Raw genomic sequence first — 27708 nt, forward strand, 5'->3', positions numbered from 1 at the left:
AAATTAGTCGGATTTTTAATTAGACGAAGCCAGCTGACAGTAGCTAATGTCACTTTGTGAAATAATGTTGCTATATTTAAAGTAATAGTGATGCGTTCAGTTCTCGTTCAATCACATAAATGAACAATGAGTGTGAAGAGTTAATCATTAATTTCAAACTATAAAAGAATATTATTTATATTTTACAATAAAATTGTATTAAAGTGATCCAATATAATAATATGTTACTAGTAGTATGTAACTACAATCAGTTTTTTTTATTTTCATTACCTATGTACCTATAATTGTTATATTTTATACATCTATAGTTTCAACTATATGATGCATTGGAAATAGGACAGTCTTACAAGCTTCCTCGCAATGTTTTTCTTAATGTTTAAAACAGTCGGTATTCAGTACAGGTAGATACCATAGGAACATAATGTTTCGTCGAAAACTCGTTGGTATGTACAAAGCACGGCTAAAATTCGAACCCCGTGCCCGATATCGGCAGTTCGGCACACTAACTATTCACTAGACAATCGAGGCAATTTCATTAATTCAGGAGTTTTTTCAATCGTTCACTTTGTCACAACACTATTTTTATTTCATCAAAAACTGACAACACAGTAAACGTCAGTTTACTTCGTCTAATAAAAAATCCGACTATAGGTACAAACTAGACGTGCGCTAATCATGTTCGGAACTGGATTGAACATGACATCGTTCTTTTGAGTGTCGGAACTAGTTCCAGTAAACATGTTCGCGGAACTGTTTAGTTTCACGAACATGTTAAGTCTAGTAGCTGTTTGTAGTTTGTAGCTGTTTAGTTCCGCGGACATATTAAGTCTAGTAGCTGTTTGAAGCTGTTTAGTTCCGCGGACATGTTAAGTCTAGTAGCTGTTTGTAGTGTAGCGAATCACGTATTAAGTTATTATTAATTACACAATATTTTTCAAAAAAGGTATTAAAAATACAATTTTTTAAAAGCACTATATAAAAATAGATTGCCGCTTATGGCAATTATTATTGTAATTATTATTTTGTAAGGTTTTTAGTTTTAGGTTCATTGTTACAGCTGGTTGCATAATTTATTAATGTACTGTAATTACTTTGTCATAATTTCAACTACTCTACTACTTTCATTATTTTTCAATGTAGGTATTGTACGATGCACCGGAAACTATAACCTATCAGTTGTTAATTAAAATACCACGTTATTCTGATATACAACGTAAATTAAGCTCGTTGTAGCCTTACAACCTTTTTCCCATAACCGAGATACCGAATAGCGAAAGTGGTGAATGTTTTAAAATTCTCGAATTTTGAATTATGATTTTCTAAGAAATGGTCCACAAACACTTAAGGTTAAGTGCTCGTAGGAATGATGCATGGTCAAGGTCAAAATCCATAGCAAAACATTTTAATTTATTCAACTATCGACTGTAACACGTAGGTCGTAGAGCATAACTTCAATATTAATAAAAATGTAATATGAAAGAGCTCCACACGCAGTTTCATGCACTCGCTCCATCTCACTCTCTCGTATTCGTGCCATATGTCGCCTTATCTCTTTACGTGGACTCGTGTCGTTTCGAGACTCGTTCGGGTGGACTCGCCGCGCCACGCCTCCGCGCCGCGCGGTACCTATGCTCTAATCATGTCCGCATGTCCGTCATGTTCAACGCGTTCGTAGTTCCTGCATAACAGTACACTTGGAATGGAAATGGAACTGTCTGAACATGTTAATTTTGACAACTCGGATTGAATGATATAGTTCCATATGAGGACATAGTTCCAGGAACTATTTAGGTCCGGAACTACGCATGTCTAGTACAAACCTTATTAACTCCATGGTACAAACCAATTCATTTTTCATAATAGTAAAAATTAAAATGTTGTTTAGTTTGAAAAAAAAGGTTTTTTTCATATTTAATGAATATTAGTTGTTTTAACTTTGATAATCAAGGGCCTCAGCATCATAAATTTGTTGTTTGTTTAAAGCTGTACGTGTACCTTTTCCGATTAATCTTTATTTCCGTGTAAACACGAATAAAAACACATAGTTATAAGCAGTAGCAATTGTTTTGATCAAATCTAATAAATATTATATTTTATAGAAGTTGAGTGCAACTTAATATACAACCATGCCTAGTCAGTATGAGGAAGAACGTGTATGGGATGGTCAGAATCATAATAATCAATATGAAGTAAGTTAATAATTTAATTGGTGCTAATAGGTATTTTTTTTAATATAGTGACTTATTACAATTTTAAAGTAAATACATTTTATGAATATAAACTGATTTTAAAAACTCATCATTTGTTTAATAAATCTGATGCTGAACAATATTTATATTATTCCATAAAAAACAAATTCTGTTAATTAAAACTTAGAAAAAAACAAGATTTATGTTTTGTTTCCCTGACTACCTAATTCTCTTACATCTATATATCCATTATCTGTTTTAAAAGTAGCATTTTATCTTTTTACTAATTTAAATGAATATTTATATTATTTTACCAATCCTTGTCATACCATTGAAGAGTGGTTAATATGATTAAAATAAAAGTTACAACCTGAACAAATGTAATTAATCCTTAGCCAAACAGAGTAACATTAAGAACACAAACTGAAACCTTAACACGAACTGAGAACAGGCAATTCATAATTTCATTGATGTTATTAATCAAAATAAGTACTTACAAATAATTACTCCAACGCATTTTGTTGTGATATGTAGTTTGATTTATTAAACTGGTAAATAACATTTATTAGGAAGAAGGAAATGAAGATGTTATTGAGAACCCTGAAGAGGTATTAAATGAATGTCTGGAAAAATTTAAAACTCCAGACTACATTATGGAACCTGGTATTTTTGGTCAGCTTAAAAGATACTTCCAAGCTGGTGGAAATCCAGAGCAAGTTATTGAACAACTGTCAATGAATTACAATGCTGTAGCTCAGATGGCCAACTTATTAGCTGAATGGCTTATCCTTGGAGGTAATTATTATATTTGATATAGGAAATAATGTTTATTTCTTCCATTTTACCGAATTATTTAGTTAGTTGTTACCATTCTACAGTACAGTAAAAGCTCTTTATTTGCAGGTATATTTTACATAAATATGGAGCAAATACAGATACAGTGAATAGGGAATGGTAGATTATATGGGAGTATAGGGGATATGTTATATATGGTTATGGATACACAGTATTCATGTGGGAACCCACATTATGGTGTATATTAACTGCTTAACTTCAGATAAGAGCTGTTCTGTCTGAATTAGTAAAAAAAAATTAGGATACACTGAGTGAGCTACAAGTATAACTTTGAGCGAGTAAGCCAGAATTGTACATTTTGAGTGAGAAAACCAGATGTGTACATTATGCCCGCTTACCTCGACTTTCTTCTCTGTTTTATTTCTTGGAAAGTTGAAATCGACTCAAAACTGATTGCGTTATTTTACTTTGTAACTGATCGCAAGATATAAACGAAATTCAAAAGTAACTGTAACAAATTAGGGTATCAAGTGAAATTTAAAAAATAATTTCATTATGATAATGTAAAACGTGAAAATGAAGTATTTGTGCTTACATTATTGTGTGGAACAGTCTCAGTATAGTTCTTACAGAAGAGTATAACAAGTTTCCTCAATATGTTTTATCACCAGTAATAAAATTTTTATATAAATCAAAATTATAAGCTACTAGTAACTTAACATTTATTAAATGGAATTAAATTGGGAATTTATTAATTAGAATCATAAATTATTATCATATATTTTTTACTTACAGGAGTTAAAGTTAGTGAAGTCCAAGCTATGGTTGAAAATCATTTAAAAGACATGATTCTAAAAACATTTGATCCCAAAAAAGCTGATACAATATTCACTGAAGAGGGAGAGGTAATATAAAATATAGATTATTATTTTTATTTTATTATTCTAATGTCCAATATAAGCTGTAAAAGGTTAAACAATATAAAGTAGTTTTAAACCTGTGAAATATATTAAATGGGATCTAATTAAATGGTACCAGAAGTAAAAAAATAATTTACAAACATTTTTAATCTTCTAGATTAAAATATATTTTTTTATTTCTTTTTTTATTGTTTAGATGGGTGGTTCACAGCTCACCTGGTGTTAAGCGGTTACTGGAACCCATAGACATCTACAACGTAAATGCGCCACCCACCTTGAGATATAAGTTTTAAGGTCTCAGTATAGTTACAATGGCTGCCCCACCCTTCAAACCGAAACGCATTACTGCTTCACGGCAGAAATAGGCGAGGCGAGAAATAGGTGGTGGTACCTACCCGTGCGGACTCACAAGAGGTCCTACCACCAGCAATCACGCAAATTATAATTTTGCGGGTTTGATTTTTTATTGCTAACAGTAACTGTAAAATTTAGTCATAACTTAATTTAGATTACGAACCTACATTTTAATTACAATTAGAAAATAAATTTATATGAAGAACAAAACTCTTTAACTTGTTATACATAATATGCATTTTAATAATAATGAGGAACTGATACTGTGAATATTTTTATAGACACCAGCTTGGCTTACTGAGATGATTGAACATCCTACTTGGAGATCTTTAATTTACAGACTAGCCGAAGAATATCCAGATTGTCTAATGTTAAATTTTACTATAAAGGTATTGATTTCAACATTAATTTTGATTTTGTTAATATTTTGAAAAACATAGTTAAATTGCTAATCTATTTGTTTTTAGTTAATTTCTGATGCAGGTTTTCAAGGTGAGATAACAAGCATATCAACAGCTGCACAACAAATCGAAGTATTCTCCAGAGTACTCAAATCAGCTATTGTGGGTTTCCTTCAAAGTTCAGATGATTGGCAAAACAGTGTTAATGAATGTGCTGTAAGTAATAGTAACTTTGAAGATTTTACAAAAATTGCTAAATATTATAGGACTTACCTCTTAGGTATTAAGCCGGCTCCACATTCGCGGCGCGAATGTCTGCGAAGGGCGCGAACCGCGAGTGTGGATGGTTTCGCGGTCGCGCTTCGCGGCGTTCCCCGTCCGGTGGCGGTTTTCTGGTCCGCGACAAAGGGCCTGCGAAGCGCGAACGCGAAGGCATCCACACTCGGGTATGTTCGCAGTTGTGTGCGAGACGCAGTGACAAGCGGACGTCATGAGTATCGAATGGAGTAACGATCAAGGGCGGATCCAGCTTTGGTGCCAGGAGGGGGTCACATAGTCATGGTCAAGTCAAGAACTTATAATTTAATTTTGATAACAATAGATACAAGTAAAAAGTAGGTATTTTATTATAAGCACATTAAAGGTATAAAGAAATTTTAGTTTTTTAACTTAGAACTATGTTATGATATGTTGAAGTTTAGTCGTTCCGATTCCGATTGAGGTTAGGATTCAATTTGAGGCTAGGCCTAGCTAGACGTTACGTAGTCGACAAGCGCGCGCGAGTGTGGCGCGGTAAAATTCAAATTTTTGATGCGTTCGTTCCCAAACATTTGCCATCATACAAAGTTATTATATTATATTAAATTAATTAAGGAGCAACAATATACCTAGTCTTGCCATAAATACTGAAACAAAGGAAAAAAAAATTCTATTGCAAATAACATTTATTACTTTTACAGTGTGTTAGTTTAATACATAAATATAAAACAATTTAAAGTATAAAAAGCTTATTCGAAGTGGTCTCCATTGGCTGCAATACAGTCCTTTAAACGTTGAGGCCAGTTATCAATAGAAGCACGCACTCTTTCCATGGGAAAAATTTTCACTGCTAATCGTGCGGATTGTTTTAGGGACTCCAAATTATCATGGCGTTTAGAGCAAGCCGTACTCTCTAAAACTGACCATAAATCATAATCCAGCGGATTAAGATCGGGACTAGACGACAGTCAGTCTTCAGCTCTGATGTAGTCCGAAACGTTCGTTTCCAACCAAGCTGCGTAAACCGAGCTTTATGACCTGGCGCCGAGTCTTGCTGGAAGGACCATTCTTGATTATTGAACATGGTGTTGTTAAGGGGCTTCACTACCTTCTCAAGAATCGTATCTTGATACACTTGTGCCGATGTTTTGATACCTTTTTCACAAAAGTATGGCTCAGTCACTCCTTCATGGCTAATACCCCACCAAACCATCACTGAAGTCGGATAGTGCCCACGTTGCACTCTGTCGACTAATTGGGAAGCTTCCTTAGAGCTTTGAGCATAAATACGGTCATTTTGTTTGTTAAAATGTTGCTCAATTGTAAAAAAAATCTCATCCGTAAATAACATTTTTCTGTGACCTCCCTTTGCTAGTTGTTTCGATTTTACCCCCCATTCTCTTTTAAATTATCAGTTAAGAAATGACCACTAGGTCTCTTATAGGCTGCAAGTCTTAAGTCATCTTTTAAAATACGCGACATGGTTCTCGGTGCTATCTTCATCTCCCGAGATAAAATCTTTTGCTTTCGGACAGGATTTCTTCGAATTCTTTCCCTTACTGCTTTGACCACCTTTTTCGTACGAACACTACGTGGACGGTTAGATATTTTTCGGTCACAAACAGAGGAGGTCTCATTGCACCTATTAATAGCCCGGTACACAAACATTTTACTAATACCAAGCGTATGGAGAGTTTTAAAAATTGCATTTGGCTCCATACCTACTTTGCGTAATGCAATCACAGCGATTCGGTTTTCTTTATCACCCCACTCCATTTTAATATCTCAAAATATTGTACAATGTATTGGCGCCAAAATGAGAAAACTCAATGAGCAATCATATAAAAATGACAGATTCCAAATTCAAATGTAATATTTTGTTTATTTTTAATTGTAACAGTATTTATGGCCAGACTAAGTATTGTGTCCTTAAATCATTATGTTCAATATGTGGTCCACCTAGGTCCTGGGACCAGCTCAGGGGGGGGTCATGACCCCCATGACCCCCCCCCTGGATCCGCCCTTGGTAACGATCGGCAACTAACGTTCCTTGAATGTTATCATTCTGAGCCCGTGCTTTAGCAAGCTCAACATGGAGATCATAAAAACAAAAAGTACATGATGCATGGCTGAGAAGTAGTGCAATTATGGAAATTCCTGTGCCATATTTAAAGAAGAAAAAGGATTCCTTAATGTCTAGCTATAGAAAAAAAGTTAAGGATTGTTGCGATGGATTTGTGTCATCCACCACCTTCTTCTCCTCCATTTATTTTTTATTTTTTATTTGTTTTTTTGATTTTATAAACGTAGAATTGTAACACGCTAAGGCACACAATGTCAGAGCAGCAGCAACTTCAACGTCCATTTCAGTCAAATGCGCGAACGTAAATGCGAAAGGTTGCGTGTGTAGAGGGCTATGTTTTTCACGTCGTGTTCATGCGCGAACCGCGGCCGCGGTTCGCGGGCAAATGTAGAGCCCGTATTAGAGGAATATAGTGAATCTATACATATAAATAAAATTGGAGTGTATGTTTGTAATATTGAAATAACCCTTTTTTACTACATGCATATACGGTACATACACCAAAATAACATTTTTTACAATTTTTGTCGTTGTCGTTTTATCGCGGCTTATTGCGAGGCCAACGTCGGAACTTGTTATTTCCAAAAGCGAAAGAAACCGTTCTACGTTTGCTTGTGACGTTGTAAAAAGAGTAGTATCGTCTGCATATCTCAGGTTTGATATCAATCGACCTCGACGAACGTGACAAAACATACATATTCAAACGTGATTTTTCTCGAATCATGTCTTCATTTTCGCGGTCTTTCCAGTAAACCCTGTATTGTATGTACGCTTAATAACACTTTGTAAACCGCGCTTTTGTTTTAGAAAATGGTTTGTCATGGCGCGCACACATACGTTTACAGTCAAGTTATTGTTCACATTCTCTCACAAGAGCCAAGAGGTGGCGCTATTATGAAGAGGTTGAGCCAGGAAATAACTCGTTGTGCTCAACAAGGGTATGTTGCCTGTGTCCGGTGGCCTATTAAATTTTAAATTTGAAGTGATACTTTAATAGATCATAATGATTGTTTCGTGCAGTGGCCACGATGTGACCCCAATAACACTGGCCTTGACCTCTGGTGAGAGTTGGCGCAACGCTCGGACGGCACTTGCAGCCATGCTATCGAGGGGCGCCCTCAATCCGGCTGATATCTCGGTGTTGTTCCGCGCTTACACGCAACCAGACTCGCCACCGGTTCATTTACTTAGGATACCACAGTTTTTGGGTAAGGCTTTCTTGCTGCTGTATTTTTTATAACTCCACAGATGAGCTCTCTTGGCATTGAGTCGAAGCAGAACCCTTGACATGACGAATTGGATGCGGCCACTCGCCCAAAGGTAACATCGGGCGACTATCCTACCCTACGAACAAGAAGATTATTGTTTCTTTTATTTTTATTATCCATGTAGTGGCATATGGTGATGGTGATGGATGATCGCGTTGGTGAGTGCTTACCGTCGCCCATGGACGTCAGCTATGTCAGAGACACAGCCAAATCGCTACTTACCATTGAGTACTTTCCAAAATCCTCGTTTGAAGAAAGATATTATGTTATAGCGCTCAGGAAACACCGTGGCGGAAAGTTCAATTGAAATCGGATGGTATTTGGCAGAAAAGATCTTTGGAAACGCACTGTTGATAAACGCAATGGTTCTAGATAATATGTATGAACTCTTCTTTGGTGGCGGGCAGTGTCATGGCCAAATAGTGTGATCATTTCCTCAGAGCACTTCGTGGACCAATAGGAACGATGGTATAACATAAGTAATAGAAATCGAGAAAATTTCATAGTATTTCTTGACCTGCATCTTACTTTTTTTTTTCAAGGTAAAAACATTTAATATGGTCTATTTGAGTTATTTCATATATTTGTTTCACAGAACTACTCGTTGATTCATTGTTCAAATTGGGAAGCAAACTGAATCCGGAACACAAATCCAAATATATGTATCTTTTGGCATACGCTGCTAGCGTTTGCGAAAGTCCGAGTCCCGGTAAACCTGTTAAAGACGAACTAAAGGCCACTGTGCAAGCTATTGAAAAAGTACATGCCGTGTGCAGCAGCTCTGCTAGCTCCAGCGAACTCATCGCCGAATTACCTACTCTATACCATTGTATAAGGTATTATTTCTTATAAACACGTAAAGAATATGACGGAGTTTGTGATAGTACGTCTAAAAACACGAGTATAAAACTGTGAAGTTAAATTGTATAATACTTAATACTATAACCATGTTTTATGTAAATATGTATTGTGTATATAATGATAGACATATTTAACTTTAACAACACTGTTTTGAATTAATATAATATTTTACATAAATAGATATATTTTGGCTGCTGAATAATAGTAGCATATTTCTTTACGATGAGTTATAAATTCAATGAAATTACTTACAGATTCCCCGTAGTCGGTATGGGAGTTTTAGTTTGGGTGGAGTGTGTTGTGACCGAACCTTCGTATTTCAAACTCTGTACAGAACATTGTCCTTTGCACCTGGCGCTATTAGACGAGGTCGCGTCTTGTCATCCACTGTTGCATCACAGGCTCTTGAGATTATTAGTGAAACTCTTTGAATCGCCACAAGACGAACTAGAGATATTAGTCCAGGTAAGATTCTTTTCATTCCATAAAATGCAGACGCAGGCGTCACACGATCCATATGGTGGTTCCTGGATCCCGTAGATACCGCAAAATTAATGCTGCTGCCGCCTTAAAACATGAGATGGAAGTGATATTCTCCACTTTATGCCAAATTGCACGAATACTTCGGGCAGACCATAGACCTATATAGTAGGGACACGACATATTGTTCTATACGTACAATTGCTTATATAAATAGCACCCATTTTGAAGGCACATACATAAACATATATCTATCTCGTTCTTACTCAGCACTTTAACACAACAGGAAAACAATATAACAGTATTTCAGTGCGTACATAAAATGAAACATGAATATACGTAAATATATCCGTCTCCGTCTAATGAGGCCGAAAATCCGCCATGTTTAGCGCGCCAAATGTCATTGTCACGTCAGTTCGGCCGTCTGTTTTGGGTTGTACATTATTTATTGACTATGATATCGATTTAATATGATTGCTTATATAAAATTTCTTATTTTATCATGCTTAAAACATACAAAAATAATAATTAAAACGTATTTTATAGGATCTCAAGAAAGTCGATGTCCTAAAACTATTATCTATATGTATTTAAATTCATTATGGAGCCCTCATCCGAAAAATCCATTTTTCGGTCGGAATCTATTGATCATGACACTAATCATAAATACCACTTTAAAATATGTCATCAAAACATATTTAGACATTCTGTTTAGATATTTCGGGAAAAAGGCTACCGACAAAATCTCTTCGGAACTATTTAAATAAAATAGTTTTATTCCACAGTGAGTAAAACACTATTGTAAATTTGTTAAATTTTTAATAATTAAGTGATTTTAGAGAGGAAGTCACAAGGAATGACGTTTATAATTAATGAATAAATGTTCTGTAGGTGTTTTTTTTTTCACGCGGTCCCTTGATAAGTTTAAAATTTGAATCACTCTCAAGCGAAAGTGATTCAAATGGTGCGGCGCACCTTCCTTGGGGTGCGCTGCGGTAGTATGTTACGGACTTTAGAGTCAGCAAAACAATTAAAATAGATTGTAATAGTCTAAGAAAAACACTTACTCAAAATACGATAACATTTAGCATGCTAGAAATGGGCTGATGGCTTTGAACTACGCCATATCTTTATGTTTTGCGACAAACGACAACTTTATAAAATCAGTGTAGCAACTTTTAAAAATCATCATATCGTTTACTTGGCAAATTCGAAGGACGAACTTGTCTTAGATTTCACCCATCTAAATCATATCATATTTGCACATAACAATATACCTACTTACTTCCCATTAAAGTATAAATTCTACAAATAAATAATACTCAACAATATTTAAAATAAAATGAGCCAAGAACGTTTATCGATAAAACCTGATAACATTGAAATCTTTTGTACAGCACTAAAGCCGCCATGTTTTGTGGCCAGATGACGTCACAGTGGCACGAAATTTTGGTTGACGTTTCATTTCCATAGGTTTCCTACTTCATTGGGGCAGACCCATTAAGAAATAAAACAAATTGTATGTGGGTAGATGCAGAATAACAATACATACAAATCCCGAACATTAACGTTCAAACTATAGAGGAGCGACGATAACCTGCGCCTAACGAGCAGACACCCGCTTGGTGGAAGATTTATCTATGGCGTTTCATCCTTTAACATTTAGAAAATAAAATTTACCAGTGATAAAATATTTTAATAAGAAACGTTTTGTTTCAGCTTGAATTGAAAAAGATGCTTTTGGATCGAATGGTGAATTTATTAAGTCGCGGTTGTGTTGTCCCCGTTCTTAGATACATTAAACAGTGCTGGCAGCGCGGAGATACAGATATTTCGTTGATTAGATACTTCATAACTGAGGTATGTTTAATGATCTTATCCTTCATCGTTTTGAATTCGTTTCATGGTGTGGTGTTCCATATATAAGAAATGTTGAAATTTAAATGTGTAAACCTTTTCCTCAAATTTTGGAAGAATGCTTGGCATAATATGTATAATAAAAGTGGAAATCCTAAATTAGACAGCTTTATGAAGTAAATTTAAGAATAACTCGAATATGTAGTACCAAACGATTCATAACTCAGTGGTACGCGTTACCTTATAACGCATGCTTGTCATTGTGCTACTTTATAGTCGGGACTAAGGAAAGTGATAATGGCTAGTACAGTTAGCTTACTAATTAGGAAAGAAGTAAAGAAAGGATGACCGTGCATTATTTGTTCCCAGATATTTATTGTTGTCGTTTTAATGTCACTGAAGCTGTAGCGACCGTTTCAGTATAATATTCTCTAAAAAGGGTATATTTGACAGTTCAAGACCCCAAAACCGAATATGGGATAATCAACTTAGGGTGGATTCGACCAAACAAGAGTAAATCTTATTCTTAGAATAACTCGTCAGTTAATCGAGAGTAAATCAATTTTACGTTTTACCATCTACAATTCTAAGAATAATGGGCCTATTCGGGTATTGTTACTATACCGCCGTTTCGCACGGAATAGAGCTATTCCTAGAATAAAGTAATGGCGTCAGTCAGTCCAACATCTGATTTCTGTCATTTCATAAATATTTATTCTGTTTTAATTTCAAGTCAACGCAATGCACTAAATTATTATTAATAGTCTGGCATTGTATAATGCAGCGTTTAAACGAAAAAAGATAAAACCACACGACAAAACTCGACAATTCCCTCAAACAAACAACAAATAAAATTAACACGTTTGACAGCTAGATATCTTGATAATGTATAGAACTGTTTATTTGTTTTTTGGTGTACAATAAAGAATACTCTCTCTCTCTCTATCTTACACTACAGCTACTTTTTCACACTAAAATACGGCAAAATCGAGTTGACGCTTTGTATGCTCTTACACTATGCCGTTGTACAATAGGAGTGGGCGATATAAATCTTTTTTTTTTTTTTTTTTTTTATTGCCCTTGTAGGCAGACGAGCATACGGCCCACCTGATGGTGAGTGGTTACCGTCGCCCATGGACTTCAGCAATGCCAGGGGCAGAGCCAAGCCGCTGCCTACCGCTTAATACTCTCCACAAGCCTCGTTTGAAGAAGGACATGTCATAGCGCTCAGGAAACACCGTGGAGGGGAGCTCATTCCATAGCCGGATGGTACGTGGCAAAAAAGATCTCTGGAAACGCACTGTGGATGACCGCAGTGGCCCCAGGTAGTATGGATGAACTCTACTCCGGTGGCGGGCGGTGCGATGGTAAAAACGAGATGCCGGTATCATCTCGAACAACTCCTCAGAGCACTCCCCATGGAACATACGGTACAAAATACAGAGGGAACCGAAGTCCCTCCGCAGACCCAGAGGCTCCAAACGATCCGTGAGAATGGGATTATCGACAATCCGAACGGCCCTCCTCTGTATGGAGTCAAATGGAAGAAGCTGGTATTTGGGAGCCCCGGCCCAGAGATGGGAGCAGTACTCCACGCGAGGCCGGACTTGTGCTTTATAAAGCAAAAGTCTTTGTCCAGGCGTGAAGCACCGCTTCGCTCTGTTGAGGACTCCCAGCATTTTGGACGCCAACTTGGCTTTGCCTTCCAAATGACTCCGAAACTGGACATCGCTCGAAATGTCGACCCCAAGTATCCCAATACTCTCGGACGGTTGCAGGGATACTCCTTGGAATTGCGGCGCCATGACAAAGGGGTCCTTCTTCGCAGTGAACGCGCAAACTTGTGTCTTTATCGGGTTGAATTGAACCAAGTTCAATTCACCCCATTCGGAGACTCGCCCCAGAGAGTTCTCCACTTCAGACACAAGTTTTGATCGTCTCTCTTGCACCGCGCTCCGAGAGAGACTCTGATGGCCGATATATCGCGCATCCCCCGTGCTGTCATCCGCATAGCAATGCATGCCATCAATAGACAGCATGTCATTGATATACAGGATGAAAAGCGTGGGGGAGAGCACCGAACCTTGTGGAACGCCAGCGTTAATGGTCATGGTATCAGAACAGTCACCGTCTACAACGACCGTGATGCTCCGCCCATCCAAAAAGCTAGCGATCCACTTGCAGAGACCCTCGGGGATTCCGTAAGATGGTAGCTTCGATAGAAGTGCCCTATGCCAGACCCTGTCGAAGGCCTTCGCGATATCAAGGCTCACAGCAAGAGCCTCGCCCTTGCTCTCCAAGGCTTCAGCCCACCTGTGAGTAAGGTATACAAGAAGATCGCCAGCTGAGCGACCGTGACGGAAACCGTACTGTCGGTCACTGATCAGCTGGCGATCCTCAAGATACTTCAGGAGTTGTGTATTTATTATTCGCTCCATCACCTTGGAAAGCAAGGAAGTTATCGCGATAGGCCTATAGCTCGACGGGTCCGACCGGTCACCCTTCTTGGGGATAGGGTGGACGTGGGCGGTCTTCCATGAAGACGGAACCCTGTTAGCGCAATAAGAGAGGCGATACAAACGCGTTAGCGCAGGTGTCAGCTCAGGGGCGCACGTTTTCAAAACCACTGCGGGGATGCCGTCTGGCCCACTCGACTTATGGACGTCCAGGAGTCGGAGCTCCCGCCTAACTGCACACTGTGTGAAGCAGATATCCGGCAGGGAGCTATCACACTGGGGGATGTTCGGTGGAGTGGCACCCCCGTCGTCCACAGTCGAGTTCGAGGCGAAGAGTTTGACCAGAAGGTCAGCCTTCTCTTTCGCGCTGTGGGCCAGAGTGTCATCGGACTTGCGCAGTGGTTGGAGACTAGACCTGCAAAAGTTTCCTTCTGCAGCTTTGGCGAGCGACCAAAAAGCACGGCTCCCGGAGGGATAGCTCTTTAATCGCTCGCCAACTCTAGCAACGTGCTCCGACTTCGCCTTGGCAATTACCTTCTTGTAGGACCTGGAAGCGGCGTTATATTTCCGCCTTTCCCCTGAGATGTTAGGATCCCGACGTCTCCTGGCATTATCCCATGCCACGTATGCGGACCGCTTGAGGTGTGCAGCATCCCTACTGGCATTGTTATACCAGGGTCTGCTGCGACCCCCAACGGGCACTTCAGAGGAGGGAATAAACAATTCCATCCCCCGGAGCACCACGTCTTTAAGACGGTCCGCACAGACGTCAGGATCAGCAGAGGAAAAGCAGAACCGCCCCCATGGGTAGGATGCGTAAAATTCACGCAATCCATCCCAATCTGCTGACATATACCGCCAAACTCTACGATACCCGGTCGTCCTACGACCGGGACGAGAGAGTGGTACGGCAGCACGAATAAGGCAGTGATCAGACGATCCTAGCGGAGCGTCGACCACCACACTGTATCCGGCCGGATCTGTGGTCAGCAGAAGGTCCAACAAAGAAGGCTCGTGCCCCTCGATATCTGGGACACGGGTGGGCTGTGTCACCAGCTGGGAGAAGCCGTAGGCCAAGGCGAAATCGTAGGCAGTCCGACCCGGGAGGTCAGTGGTTCTGGACCAAGATTCCAAGAACCACTACCTCCGCAGATGGGTACTGCTCAAGCACGCGGTTAGTCCCCTCTTGCACATGCTCAAACAGAGCTGAACCTGCATCACTGCTGTGGGACCTGTACAGGCACGCGTAGATTCGGATACAGCCCCCGTGATCCACGCGCAGCCACAATAGGGACAGGTCCCGTTGTTCGAGGCCCCGAAGACGGCGACAACAGACATCCGCCCGGACGAATACGCACACCCCGGCTTTACGTAGGAAGTTGTGCTCCAATACGTAGCCGGGGTATTCAAGGTATGAGGTATCGTCCGGAGCAGATATCTGCGTCTCCGTTAAAAAAAGCAGGGCAGGCTGCGCCGTCTCAAGGTGGTGGTGTACGGCGTCAAGGTTACTATGTAGGCCCCTGACATTGCTGAAATCCACATTAAATGTGGAATGGGGAACCGCCTGTAAAACCCTTTTCTTTTTTTTCGACTTCATAAATTATATTTCTGGAGAGTAGGATTAGGAGAGGTAGGATGTTGGAGGTGAGATCGAGGCAACACCTGAATGAAGCGCGGAACATAGTACGTGCTCGACCACGGGTTGCGTGAGAGACTGACGCAGGGCATGGAAGGGCCCCCAGTCCACCCTGCGTACGATCGCCGGGATCCACTCCGGTCTCCGACTCCGGCACGACGACCGCACGACAGGATTTTACACCGGTTGGCGGGACAGCTTCCCGGGGCGGAGTTTAGTAGAGACACCCGGGTTCAGGTCCCCTACTGACCGGCGGGCGGCAGCGGATACCGTTTCACTAGGTCTCCCTATACCCCCGTCAAACAATCACGCCCCGTGATCTCGCACGCACGTCTGCTCCGCATGTTCCAGGCGTCACCAAGACTCACCCCCAGCAAGGAAGGGGAAAGGGAAGGAATAGAACTGGCTCTCCAACCTACACGCCGGAACACAGCTAGGCTATTTGGCGGCGGACTCTAGTTGGAGGGTGGTCGCCAGCCAGTCGGACAAGTCCTACCACCGATTATGTATTCGGCTCCCGTTTTGCACCACCCAGGGGTCACTTGTAGGGAATCGCGGGTTAAACCTACGGAAGCGGGAAGCACCAACCCCCATATTCGTACCTAGATTCAATATCAATTCAATCGTACCTAGATTCAATATCTATATATCGCAGCAATATCGTTGAATCCGATATCGCCCCGCACGAAATCTATATATCGATATCGGCCGATACACGATATTGCTCGATGTGATGCGCATCGGCATATCGTACCGATTCGTGAATATCAGCAATATTCGTTTGGTTCGTATCGAATCGGCCAGAGTGAGTGAGCGCACGATAGGGATATCATGTGATGAATGAAACAGAAACAGGCATTATCCATACAATTGTAAACCTTATATTTAAGTCCATATGTCTGTAGATTATTCTTAGCGTATCAGCAGGATACAATTTAGGAAAGAAGTTTCAATTTTCGACCCTAACTTGAATGCAGTATAGCCTATTTGCATCGTTGAATTTAATTTCACGCGCTTAGACCTTGAACTACAATTTTTGGACAAGTGTTTATAAATACTTAATAGTTTTTTGTGTTTGATTTTTAAAGTACACATTTTTCTATTTTTAGTTGAATCCAAATAATTGAGTTTATTTCTTGTGTTTGTATTAAACTTTTGAAATCTACACTCTTTTGGTATATTTTGTAATTTTAAATTAAGACACAAAATACTAAAAACTGAAAATAATGTAGCCAGTCCTAAGCCTGGTAAAAGCATGAAGGAAAGTTTTCTTGATATTTTTATTTTCATGTTCTTTTTATTACTTTAAAATCATATTATAAATTGATATCAGAAAACCAATCGTATAACGTTGACTTAAATCTATATCTACTACGATATTATATCAGCGTATCGTTTCAAATCTCAAATATCATGAATCGAGAAAATCTACTAGCATCCATCAATATATAGATTCAAAAAATATATAGATTCAATATCCGATATTGATCCTCGATATATAGATACGATTCGATACGCGGCAAAACCGATATTACCCACTCCTATTGTACAACATTTATTTGCCTGATTTTATTTTCGTTCACCATTCACTCGGCTATTCGCGTATTGTTATTCCTAGCGCAAGTACACTATCGTTTACGTGGAAAAACGCCTATGGATTTACTCGAGATTAAAATCATGGAATAGGTTATTTATTCCTCGTATAGTTACTCATGTATAAATTTAAGTTTGGTCGAATCCACCCTTATACTGATAACAATATATATTTGCCGACACCAGGAAATACTTAAAGGGGATGGCCCATTTTAGGCCCAAAGCGGACAATAGATTATAGAAAAAATACTTAGTGCATTAATTTTGTCATAAATAAATATGTATTTACTTTCTTGCAAATAAGCGCCACTATAGTTTACAATAAGTAGTTTAAAAAAAGTAACTCTATTGAAAAAACAAGGATTTTTATTTTTGCGGGAAAAATATTGCCAGCTTCAAATCCTTTTACGTATGAAGTAAATATTTTGAGTATATAAATAAAACATATAAATAAATCATTTTAAGTATTATCATTCATCAAACGATTTTAATGGATTTTATGCACATAAAATAATATCGAAGACATACCCATTGGACTTTAACTTGTAACTATACTTGAGACCTTAGAACTTATATCTCAAGGTGGGTGGCGCATTTACGTTGTAGATGTATGTGGGCTCGAGTAACCACTTAGCAACACCAGGGTGGCTGTGAGCTCGCCCACCCATCTAAGCATTAAAAAAAACTTTACTAGTATTGTTATTTAAATATGTACAACTAAAACAAAAACATAAAAAATAATGTGTACTCGTAAAAAAAAGATTAAGATATAAATCAATTATCGGTTATTTAAAAAAATAATCGATATATGAATTTCATGTAATTATTTTTCTTTATACTGACAACACTGAATTTAATCTGACTGACTGATACTTCGCTTGCTGCTTGTGGTGTTGTGCTTGCGTACAAAATGGATGTGTTTTGATTTTTCTTCGATTTATTTTACTTTTATCAATAACGTTTCATACTACGACTAAAAAACATTGTGTGAATTGTGGTTTTACCCTGACCGAGATTTAAAACCGTGTATATGCTCTCCTTTGCTATTTTTAGATGATACTAATTGTGTATGAAGATGAAGAAAATATAGATATTTAAAGAATTAAGTGTGTTTTTATACCCTATTGGATAAAAATACATAAGGAACATCTTAAACATTAAGAAAAGAAAAGTTCTTGAAGTATCTCACAATCCGACACTTATTTATATAGAAAATTAACCTCAAAACGAGTTTTTATTTTTATTATATTTTTTATAATAGTGGCGTCAATTTCAATATTTTTTTTAGATATCCAATACATTTAAGAATTTGAATCAGTACATTTTTATAGTAATATTTGATGTCCATCTTGGGCCTAGCACACTATGGAGAGTGGGCAATCCCCTTTGGCAATGAATATTGTATTCGGCGAAAACAAAGCAAATACATTATCTCATTTTCATACACTGTATACAAATGAATACTCGTTTCGTTTACCGATAAACGCCAATCGCTCGGTTAATGAATATTCCCTTTGTCGATTAGATGTGCTTCCTTCTCACACAACAATGTGAAGTACTGGTAGCCACTTGGCATCGAGAACGGATCGTAATCTCGTCACTCCACCTACAGCAGTAAAAAACACAACACACTGACGTATTCCAAATCCCATTAAGACGCATAATAACTTTGATAATGATTTACATGTTCGTATAAGTAAATTCCACCCTTTCTGGATCAAATAAGAATTTTTAATTTAATTAAAATAAATACTATAGAATTTGAATTGAATAATAAATAGATTTAGTTTCTTATAGATAATTTTGATCATTTAGCTTCAGTAGGTTTTTGGTAGACAGCGGCTTGGCTCTGCCCCTGGCATTGCTGAAGTCCATGGGCGACGGTAATCACTCACCATCAGGTGGGTCGTATGCTCGTCTGCCTATAAGGGCAATAAAATAAATGTTCTTATTTTCATTGCTTATATATGTGGATGAGCTCACGGTCCAACTGGTGTTAAGTGGTTAGCGGATCCCAGGAACATCAACAATGTAAATGCCGCCACCCACCCTGAGTCAGGGGTTCAGTTTCAGTTTTTACAGTACAACGGCTGCCTCACCCTTCAAATCTAAACGCATTACAGCTTCACGAAAGAAACAGGCATAGTGGTGATACCTATACCTATAGATTTTTTGCGGGTTTGACTTTTATTACACGACGTTATTTCTTCATCGTGGTAGTGATTTGTGAACACGTGTAAGTACGTATTTGATTAGAAAAATGGATACCTGTCTACAAGATTAAGATACCGAAAGAGTCACATCTCTCGATACGTATAAACCGGGCGTCTTATCCTTTAGGCCACGACTGGGATGTGTTTGGTCAGTTCATCATTGTGAATATAATTTTATTTTCAAACTTAATTCAAGTCTTATATCCATAGGTTTTGGACGCAATAGCACCGCCGTACACGCCCGAGTTCGTACAACTTGTCCTACCCATGGTAGAGAATGAAGAAATAACCGGAACGATGAGAGCAGAAGGTGAAAACGATCCAGTTTCTGAATTTATAGGTATGTTATCGTAATTAATATGTATCTCTGTATATATCACTGTAATAATTATAATTGCTCTTTCTTTTCTTTCTTATTCTTCTTCTTCCTTTTTTTTTATTACTTAGATGGGTGTACCAGGTCACGGCCCACCTGGAGTTAAGTGGTTATCGGAGCCCATAGACATCTACAACGCAAATGCCGCCACCCACATTGAGACATGAGTTGTAAGGTATCACTTTTAGCAATACAACAGCTGCCCTGCCCTTCAAACTGAAACGCATTACTACTTCACGATAGAAATAGGCAGGGTGGAGGTAGCTACCCGAGCGGACTCGCAAGACGTCCTACCAACAGTAAACTACAGTACAGTATAGTATTAGTATTTTACTATACTACTGGTATTTCGCTCCCTGTCTAAACTAAATATCACGTTAGCGGTTCACTGGTCACTGATCACTGGTTTAGTGCTCAGCAATGAGATGAAAGGTAACCTCTATTCTTCGTCGGGCTTCAAACTATTTTCATACCAAATTTCGTCAAAATCGGTTCATTGGTTTGGACGTGAAAACGTAACAGACTGAGTCACTTTTAGTGATGGGTAAAATGGTTTTGAAAAGGACCTGTGATACACGAGCGAGACCAAAACCAAGCTCAAACAAAAAATATACAAACATTCCATGAATATTATAAGTTTAAATATTAGTCAACTGAAACATAATTATGCTTTTCTTAGGGAACAAAATATTTTGAAGAATTTGAACTTTGTAACTTGCTTCACTAGATTTTAATACTGAACAAAAAAAAACAGTTAACTTTACCACTATTTGAAAAACAAGTTGTTATTGTAACAAGTGTGCTCTATGCTTATTATGAATAATTCATGGGCATCAAATATTAAATACATTAATATATTTGATCTATATGTGAGTCGTTTATTATCAAAGGTGGCAATCTGTGCATTTGGACAAAACATTTTTATTGATATGTCAATACAGATTTATTTGAATATAATCGTCTCCTTCAAAGAATACGGCTCAAAACCTGCATTAAATAAAGGTTAATAGTTAACCTGTTATTTATCTAAGATGTCGTTCCGAAGAGTTTTGTGACTGCCAATGGAATACAAAGTCAATAATTCGTTTTTCTGATTTACCAATCATTGTCCAAAAGTCAGATTGCCGCCTTTGATAATAGTCGACTCATGTATAAAAATATATGAAAAATAATGAATGGTGGTTAATTGTCAACATTTTCTGGATCGCAGTGTTTTACTAATAAAACTAATTAAATATTGATTGTGTACAATTTCCTATTTACGCCTTTAAAAATGGATATAATATATTTAGGAAAATTATTAAAAAATCCTGAGTATCAGATCAATTAAGTAAAAACAAAACTGAATACCTGAGACCAACACTAAATAAGCAAGAGCAACACCGAAACCAAAATTGTCTTAGTCTTGGTCTGTTTCTTAGTTTGTTCATGGCTTATTACTTTTGTTTATAATATTAGTATGTATGGTAGTATGAAATTATGGTCAAACCATTGACCTTCCTTTGTTTTCTTTGTTGCAGTTCATTGCAAGGCACATTTCGTCGTTGTTTGAAGATATATAAATAAATATATAATAAACTAAATGTAACAATAATAATATGATTCGTTTTAGTAATAATAATAAAATGATTTATTTTATTATCAACCAGTTTTTTTTTGTTACTTTTAATATTGTGGCATTCTATTTTTGCGATATATACTAGTGTCCTCTTGCAGCTTTTCTGTCATAATATCGTTTGAGTGCCTCTTCAAACACCAAACCCACAGTTCTCTTTTTCCAGATGTCAATTTTTTCTTTTGTCTCTATTTCAGCATTCTTTTTCTTATTGTTTTTATTTTGTGTTTCTAATTTTATTGTTTCAGTTTTTGGTTGTTTGTCAAATTCAGCATCCGTTTCAGACTTATTAACTTCACCTTTTGTGGACTTTTTAGTTTTTGGATCTTTTTCATTTTCTTCATCACTAGGATCATCAATTGAAAAATCAGAGTCAGCATCAATATTCTCATTATCTTTCTTTAATCGTTTTATTTTTCTCATTTGTTCAAGATTAACACGATTTACTTCTTCATCAGAATCTTCAATTTCCCCATCAGATAATAATGCATTATCATTGGTAACTTCTCTTTTCCGATAGTTTCTTTTCTTTAGTGTTTCTGTTGGATCTTTATAAGTTGATGGGTTATTTGTATGCATTTTCTCCATTGTCTCAGTACTTTTACACTCCTTGTTGTCAGGATTTCCTAGTTTTTGCTCATATAAATGACGATAAAAACCACCTGAAACAGTATTTAATATGCAATATTAGACAGTAGAAAATGTTCAGGCAGTCACACACATAAATAACAAGCATCAAAATGATCATAAGCTGAAAGACCTACTGCTAGAACTTCCCCAAAAATTCGCCACAGCAAAGTAACAGAAAACTTTTATTCAAGTATAACTACAAAATGGAAATATATGACTTCAAGATGACTCAAAACGACTGTGAACATACTGTGTTCCACACAATTGTATGTTACAGTACTTTATTATTATGAGGGTACAAAATAATTTAATATCAAATATTCTATCAGCCCACAGACATCCACTGCTGGACAGAGTCCTCACCCAAGCCTTGCCAGAAAGACCGGTCCTGCTCTGCTTGCATCCAGCAGATCCCCGTGAACCTTAATAGGTCGTCTGTTCATCTTGTAAGAGGCCTACTCACTCCATGTCTTCTGATATGTCCAATAATGCAACTAAAATCCCCAGACATAACTAAACCAAACATAGTATGTTAAAGATACCCAAATCATGTTGCTTAGTGACATCTCCTATGCTTTCAAGATATTCTTCCCTTTTTTCTTTTTCTTCTTCTATCTTCATTTCCTCCAATTTCTTCTTATAAGCAGAAGTAACAAATACTTCTTTATCTTTAAATTCATCCCCCTCCTTTTCTCTTTCCTTTTGTATCTGAATAAATACAAACCACATTAAATTGATTAAAATGATATTGCCAGTTTCCCAGGCTAAGAATAAATGAAACCTGATCTGATTTGATAAAATACCTGTCTTTCAACTCTGCGTTCATTTTCTAATTTTCTCTTATTGGCTGTTTTGATCAAATTTTCGATATATTTTGGCTTCCTTTCTTCTTTTATCTTTACTTTTTCTTTTTTACTTTTAACTTCGTCATATATTTCATCATATTGATAAACAGTGGGATCTTCTAACAATGCTTTCTCTTGGGAAATCTTGGCCTAAAATTTTATTTTAAAAGTTACATTACAAACCACTTTTCACATGGGCACATAGTAGGGATGGACGTTTAAAATATACATCGATGTTTTTTTCGATGTGATGCATCAATCGGTCACATCGATGGTAATACGATGTATTGGGAAATACATCGATGTTTCTTATATATCGATTGTTTTAGGTTAGGCATTAATTAAAACAAAAATATGTATTAATCAGGAAATATATGTATTAAAATTAAAAATCACCGAGACAACACATTTTTTTTACATATTCCAATATTTTTTGTCAATGCTATGTAAAAACAAAAGTTTGCTTAATCTCTTCCCCTTCAGCCGGTTTCTTTGTTCAGTCATAACTAGCCCTGCCTGTGAAAAAAGTCTTTCTGAAGGGACTGACGTGCCAACTATTGTTAAATACTTAAAAGCTATTTTGTACAGCTTCGGGAATTGTATTTTGTAATCTCTCCAAATTTCTAACGGATTTTCTTTAAGTCTTCCAACAGGAGTTCGGAGATAAACGGAAAGTTCGTCAGACAAAACGTCTTCAGATTTGTTAATTTTCCAGTTACGATGCACTAACTTATGGTGATCAGTCCATAATGAAAAGGCCTCTTCATTTTTATCGGACTTGTCAGAATCGGACTCAGGTTCTTCATTGCTATGCAAATTCTTCTTCATTAAATCTTTAATTTTCGTAACAGCATTCGAACAAGCTATCGGATCATTGAAATGCATTCTTTTAAACCGTGGATCTAAAATACTTGCGATAGCCAGAGCATTCACATGTTCTATTGAACCCATTCTTTTATTTATTTCATTAATAGCAAGTTTCTGCACCTCTTTCGCTACGGGATCTTCTATAACAGCTGAAGTTATTTTAGAGAGCATGCAACGAACTAAGGGAATAATTTTACTACTTGTGCAGTATTTATCACCTGAAATTTCTTTTGTAGCCGCTTCTAAGGGTCGCAATACCATGATGACAGACGATACAGTAGATATTTCCGATGCACTCAGCATTGCAGGTGCTCTAGGGTGGCGGAAGAGAATATCATTTATGACACTACGGAGTTCTAGAAATCTTTGTAACATATAATATGTACTGTTCCAGCGAGTATCCACGCTTTGTATTAATTTTACCTCAGCTGCTCCAGCAGAAGACTCCGTAGCCGCAGCAGTAGCTTTACGTAATTCATCACTAGCAATGCAACTCTGTTTAAACCAAGTCACTATTGATTTTACTTTAGAAACAATGTTTCTCCACTCAATACATATCATTGTGCCTTCAGCCACCAAATTCAGAGTATGGGCAAAACATGGGATGTGTTTCCTTCTACCAAACGCTAATTCGATCGCCTTAACTATATTGGCTGCGTTGTCAGTAACAACAGCTGTTACATTCTCTTGATCGATTTTCCAGTCTTGACATACCTTTAAGAGAATTTCAGAAAGATAATCTGATGTATGTCTTTCATCCAATTCGTACACACCTAAGGTGACTGAATATAGTTCAATGTCTATTCCGAAATGTGCTGTGATGCCCAAAAAACTTTTCATATTCAAGGTATCCGACCAAATATCTGTTGTTAGGGTTATATCTTCTATAGAGGACAACATTTTCTTAATTGTTTCTGAAATTACTTCATATTTATCGTCCAGCCAGCGTCTTAGAGTTGTTCTACTCGGGAGCTTATATTGAGGAGCAACTGTTTTCATTAGAGTTTTGAAGCCTTCGTTTTCAACGATTGAGAATGGCTGATGGTCTTTGCAAATCATGAATAACAAACAGTTGTTCAGTTTCCTTGTCTTCGCTCCAGATTCTGAGTAAGAGGAAATATCTTTAAAAGCGGCCTGTATTGTTCTTTGGCGTTTTAAAGGTGTAACGTTTTCGTCTAAGTCTGAATCAATGGTTTCATTTACGGTTTTTGGTAACGGTGCACCGGATCTTTGACTGCCACTGCAACTTGGAACAGGTTGAAACTGAAGTACTCCATCATCCATTTTATTATAAGGCGTAACTTTGGTATCCAGATCCAGAGGATTCGATATTTCGTCTGTAGTAGTTACTGCATTGAATGTAGTTTGTTTCGGCTGAATTTCGAGATAAGCAGCCTTATGAACATTACGAATATGTCCAATTAAGTTCGTAGTGTTTCCAGCAGACTTAATTTCCTTTTGACATAGTTTGCATTTCGTTTTCTTATCGTCAATTTTGTTAAAGAACTGCCAAACGGAACTTTTTTTCTTAGGTCCCATTATAACTGAAAGTAAAAAACAAAACTATATAGGACTGTTTACAGGGAATTTATAATAATACCTATTAACTGCCTAGTAGAATACAAATAAGTATAAGCCGCATTTTAATCGATAATATTAATATAGTAATTATCGATAACTTGGCATCACTACAATAGATAGTATTATTATTTCACGGTAAAAAATATAACCTTTCAATCAAATCGTATCATATTGCGAAATTAATGCATTCGTCGTAAAGTAGGTACATAATCTTCTCTTTTATATCTTAGTTATAAGCACGCGCAATATAAAACGTAAAATATAATAATTGCTTTGTACTTTTTGACAACAAAACAATGTGTCATTTCCAGTAAAGTTTCACTAGCAAAACCATTATCATTATCACTAAATACATTATTCTATTTATTAATACACATACCTGACATACCTGTTCATAAATTAGTTTCTTTTTTAGATTTAAACAAGGCAAAAACTCGTATCGTAACAAAAACACAATATACATTTACACAGCAGAAACTCGGTCGGCCATATTGTTGTTTTGGTTTAATTAATATTGGCAGCACTGATTATAACGTTTCGTTTCTCTTTTCACTCATAGTATAGTAATCTCATAATTTGCGTACCTAATCGATGCATCGAATGAAAAACATCGATATATATTCGATGTTGAAGTATTTACAATACATCGGTTCAAGACGATGCATCGTTACTATACATCGAGTATTTTAAATAAATCGATGTATATCGTCCATCGCTAGCACATAGGAACTATTGAAACAAAATCTACATTGTATCTAATATATGTTTATTATTTCCTTAATTGTTAAATAAATATATGTTTAATTTTTAGTAAAATAAAATAGAATTTAATGAAACATTTTCAAAACAAACCTGTCTATTAATATTGTCACTAGGCCGCAATAAGTGTGTCTTTTTCTTTGTGTCATCATCAGAATCAGACTCATTGCCAAAGACGTTACGAGATGCTTGGAATTTAAGTGTGTTGAGCTGCTTACCCCCCTTCTCAGGTACAATCAAACCATATCTATGGATTTAATATTTATTATTTTGTGTAAGTTTGAGTTACAGAGGTGCTAGAGGTACCAGATTTAGGTACTAGACTTTTATGGGGAAGACATAATGGAAGTATGAAAGATTATTTATGCCTAATTTGTGTCACCATATTTGATATTACTTACAATATAATATTTCAAAAATATGTAACAGTATACATTGGGCCATATGTTAGGATTTTCTTCTTTATTTTGGTCATACTAGACAAGCACTGTCCAAAAATTTGTCAATAAGCATAGTACTATTCCTCTGAGCACTCTCCATGGAGCATAGAGATCAAAATAACTCCATAGATCCACAAGTTCTAAACAATCTCTGAGATCAACAGTCTGAAAGGCTCTCTTGTTTAAAGAGTTAAATGGACAAGAAAGTAATTTAAGTAGGAAATTGTGTTTACTTCTAGTAGATTTTATTGGTGGTACGGTGTCTTGAGCCCGCATTAGTAGGTACCACCACCCAGCCTATTTCTGCGAAGAAGTAGTAATGCGTTTAGATTTTAATGGTGGGGCAATCGTTGTACTGTAAAAACTAAGATTTAGAATTCATATCTAAAACTGGGTGGCGATATTAACGTTGTTGATGTCTATGGCCTGCGGTGATCAATTAACACCAGGCGGACCATAAGTTCATCCATCCATCTTAGCTTTAAAAAAGTTTGGTGCTAGGGACTTTCATCTCAGATAGGAGAGCAGCTCCACCCTAGAGCAGACGTGTTTTGTATATCATAACTCTTTGTCCACGCGCAAATTGAAGGCTCAACATTTTAGAAGCCAACTTGGCTTTACCTTCCTGATTACTGTTCTAAAACCCTCCCAGAATCCAAATATTAATTTTGTGTGGATACTTCTTGAAAATGGGTATATCGTGACAAATGGGTCCTTCTTCTCAGTGTTTAAGTTTCTACTAACTAAAGTAAGAGTTAGTTACAGCTCACTTACTTTTTTGATGCCATTTCTGCTCTGTCAATCTTTGGAATTCATAGTAATAATATATTATTTAACTCGGTTTATGTATTCTTTATTTATTATGAATTTACTGTAACTGCTTGGTGCCTAGAGTTGTTAGTGCTGTTACTATTGGGAATTGGGAATAGAAATATGTTTGTTTTATAAACTATAGCCGGATTTTTTATTAGACGAAGTCAACTGACGTTTACTGTGTTGTCAGTTTTTGATGAAATAAAAATAGTGTTGTGACAAAGTGAACGTATGAAAAAACTCCTGAATTAATGAAATTGCCTCGATTGTCTAGTGAATAGTTGGTGTGCCGAATTGCCGATATCGGGTACGGGGTTCGTATTTTAGGCGTGCTTTGTACATACCAACGAGTCTTCGACGAAATATTATGTTCCTATAGTATCTACCTGTACTGAATACCGAGTGTTTTAAACATTAA

General features: G+C 37.1%; 3 protein-coding genes across 8 annotated transcripts; 1 reads left to right on the forward strand and 2 right to left on the reverse strand.

The window, feature by feature from the left end:
- Window positions 1–29: 29 nt before the first annotated feature.
- LOC101737028 (negative elongation factor D) lies at window positions 30–21385 on the forward strand. Of its 5 annotated transcripts, none has more exons than XM_012693721.4 (13): window positions 30–651; window positions 2100–2189; window positions 2759–2984; window positions 3780–3889; window positions 4540–4647; window positions 4726–4875; window positions 7808–7938; window positions 8021–8208; window positions 8864–9104; window positions 9384–9594; window positions 11329–11469; window positions 19575–19704; window positions 21261–21385. In XM_012693721.4, the coding sequence occupies exons 2-13, from the start codon at window positions 2127–2129 to the stop codon at window positions 21290–21292; spliced, it is 1731 nt and encodes a 576-aa protein (XP_012549175.1). In that variant the 5' UTR covers window positions 30–651; window positions 2100–2126; the 3' UTR covers window positions 21293–21385. The 5 variants fall into 5 exon arrangements, with proteins under 5 accessions (XP_012549175.1, XP_062524663.1, XP_004930209.1 ...); XM_062668679.1 differs by lacking the exon at window positions 30–651 and adding an exon at window positions 681–943; XM_004930152.5 differs by lacking the exon at window positions 30–651 and adding an exon at window positions 969–1835.
- Window positions 21347–27640, reverse strand: LOC101737367 (nuclear speckle splicing regulatory protein 1). The gene is made up of 5 exons (XM_004930155.5): window positions 27252–27640; window positions 26131–26284; window positions 22789–22980; window positions 22528–22693; window positions 21347–22017 (listed from the first exon to the last, which is right to left on the reverse strand). Exons 1-5 carry the CDS (start codon window positions 27263–27265, stop codon window positions 21440–21442), a joined length of 1104 nt encoding a protein of 367 aa, XP_004930212.1. The 5' UTR covers window positions 27266–27640; the 3' UTR covers window positions 21347–21439.
- LOC105842192 (E3 SUMO-protein ligase ZBED1-like) lies at window positions 23186–26018 on the reverse strand. Of its 2 annotated transcripts, none has more exons than XM_038010838.2 (2): window positions 25667–26018; window positions 23186–25241 (listed from the first exon to the last, which is right to left on the reverse strand). In XM_038010838.2, exon 2 carries the CDS (start codon window positions 25234–25236, stop codon window positions 23245–23247), a length of 1992 nt encoding a protein of 663 aa, XP_037866766.1. In that variant the 5' UTR covers window positions 25237–25241; window positions 25667–26018; the 3' UTR covers window positions 23186–23244. The 2 variants fall into 2 exon arrangements, with proteins under 2 accessions (XP_037866766.1, XP_037866765.1); XM_038010837.2 differs by having other exon boundaries at window positions 25658–26018.
- Window positions 27641–27708: the final 68 nt, after the last annotated feature.

This window comes from Bombyx mori, chromosome 5 (assembly GCF_030269925.1).
Source record: "Bombyx mori chromosome 5, ASM3026992v2".
Taxonomy (NCBI): domain Eukaryota; kingdom Metazoa; phylum Arthropoda; class Insecta; order Lepidoptera; family Bombycidae; genus Bombyx; species Bombyx mori.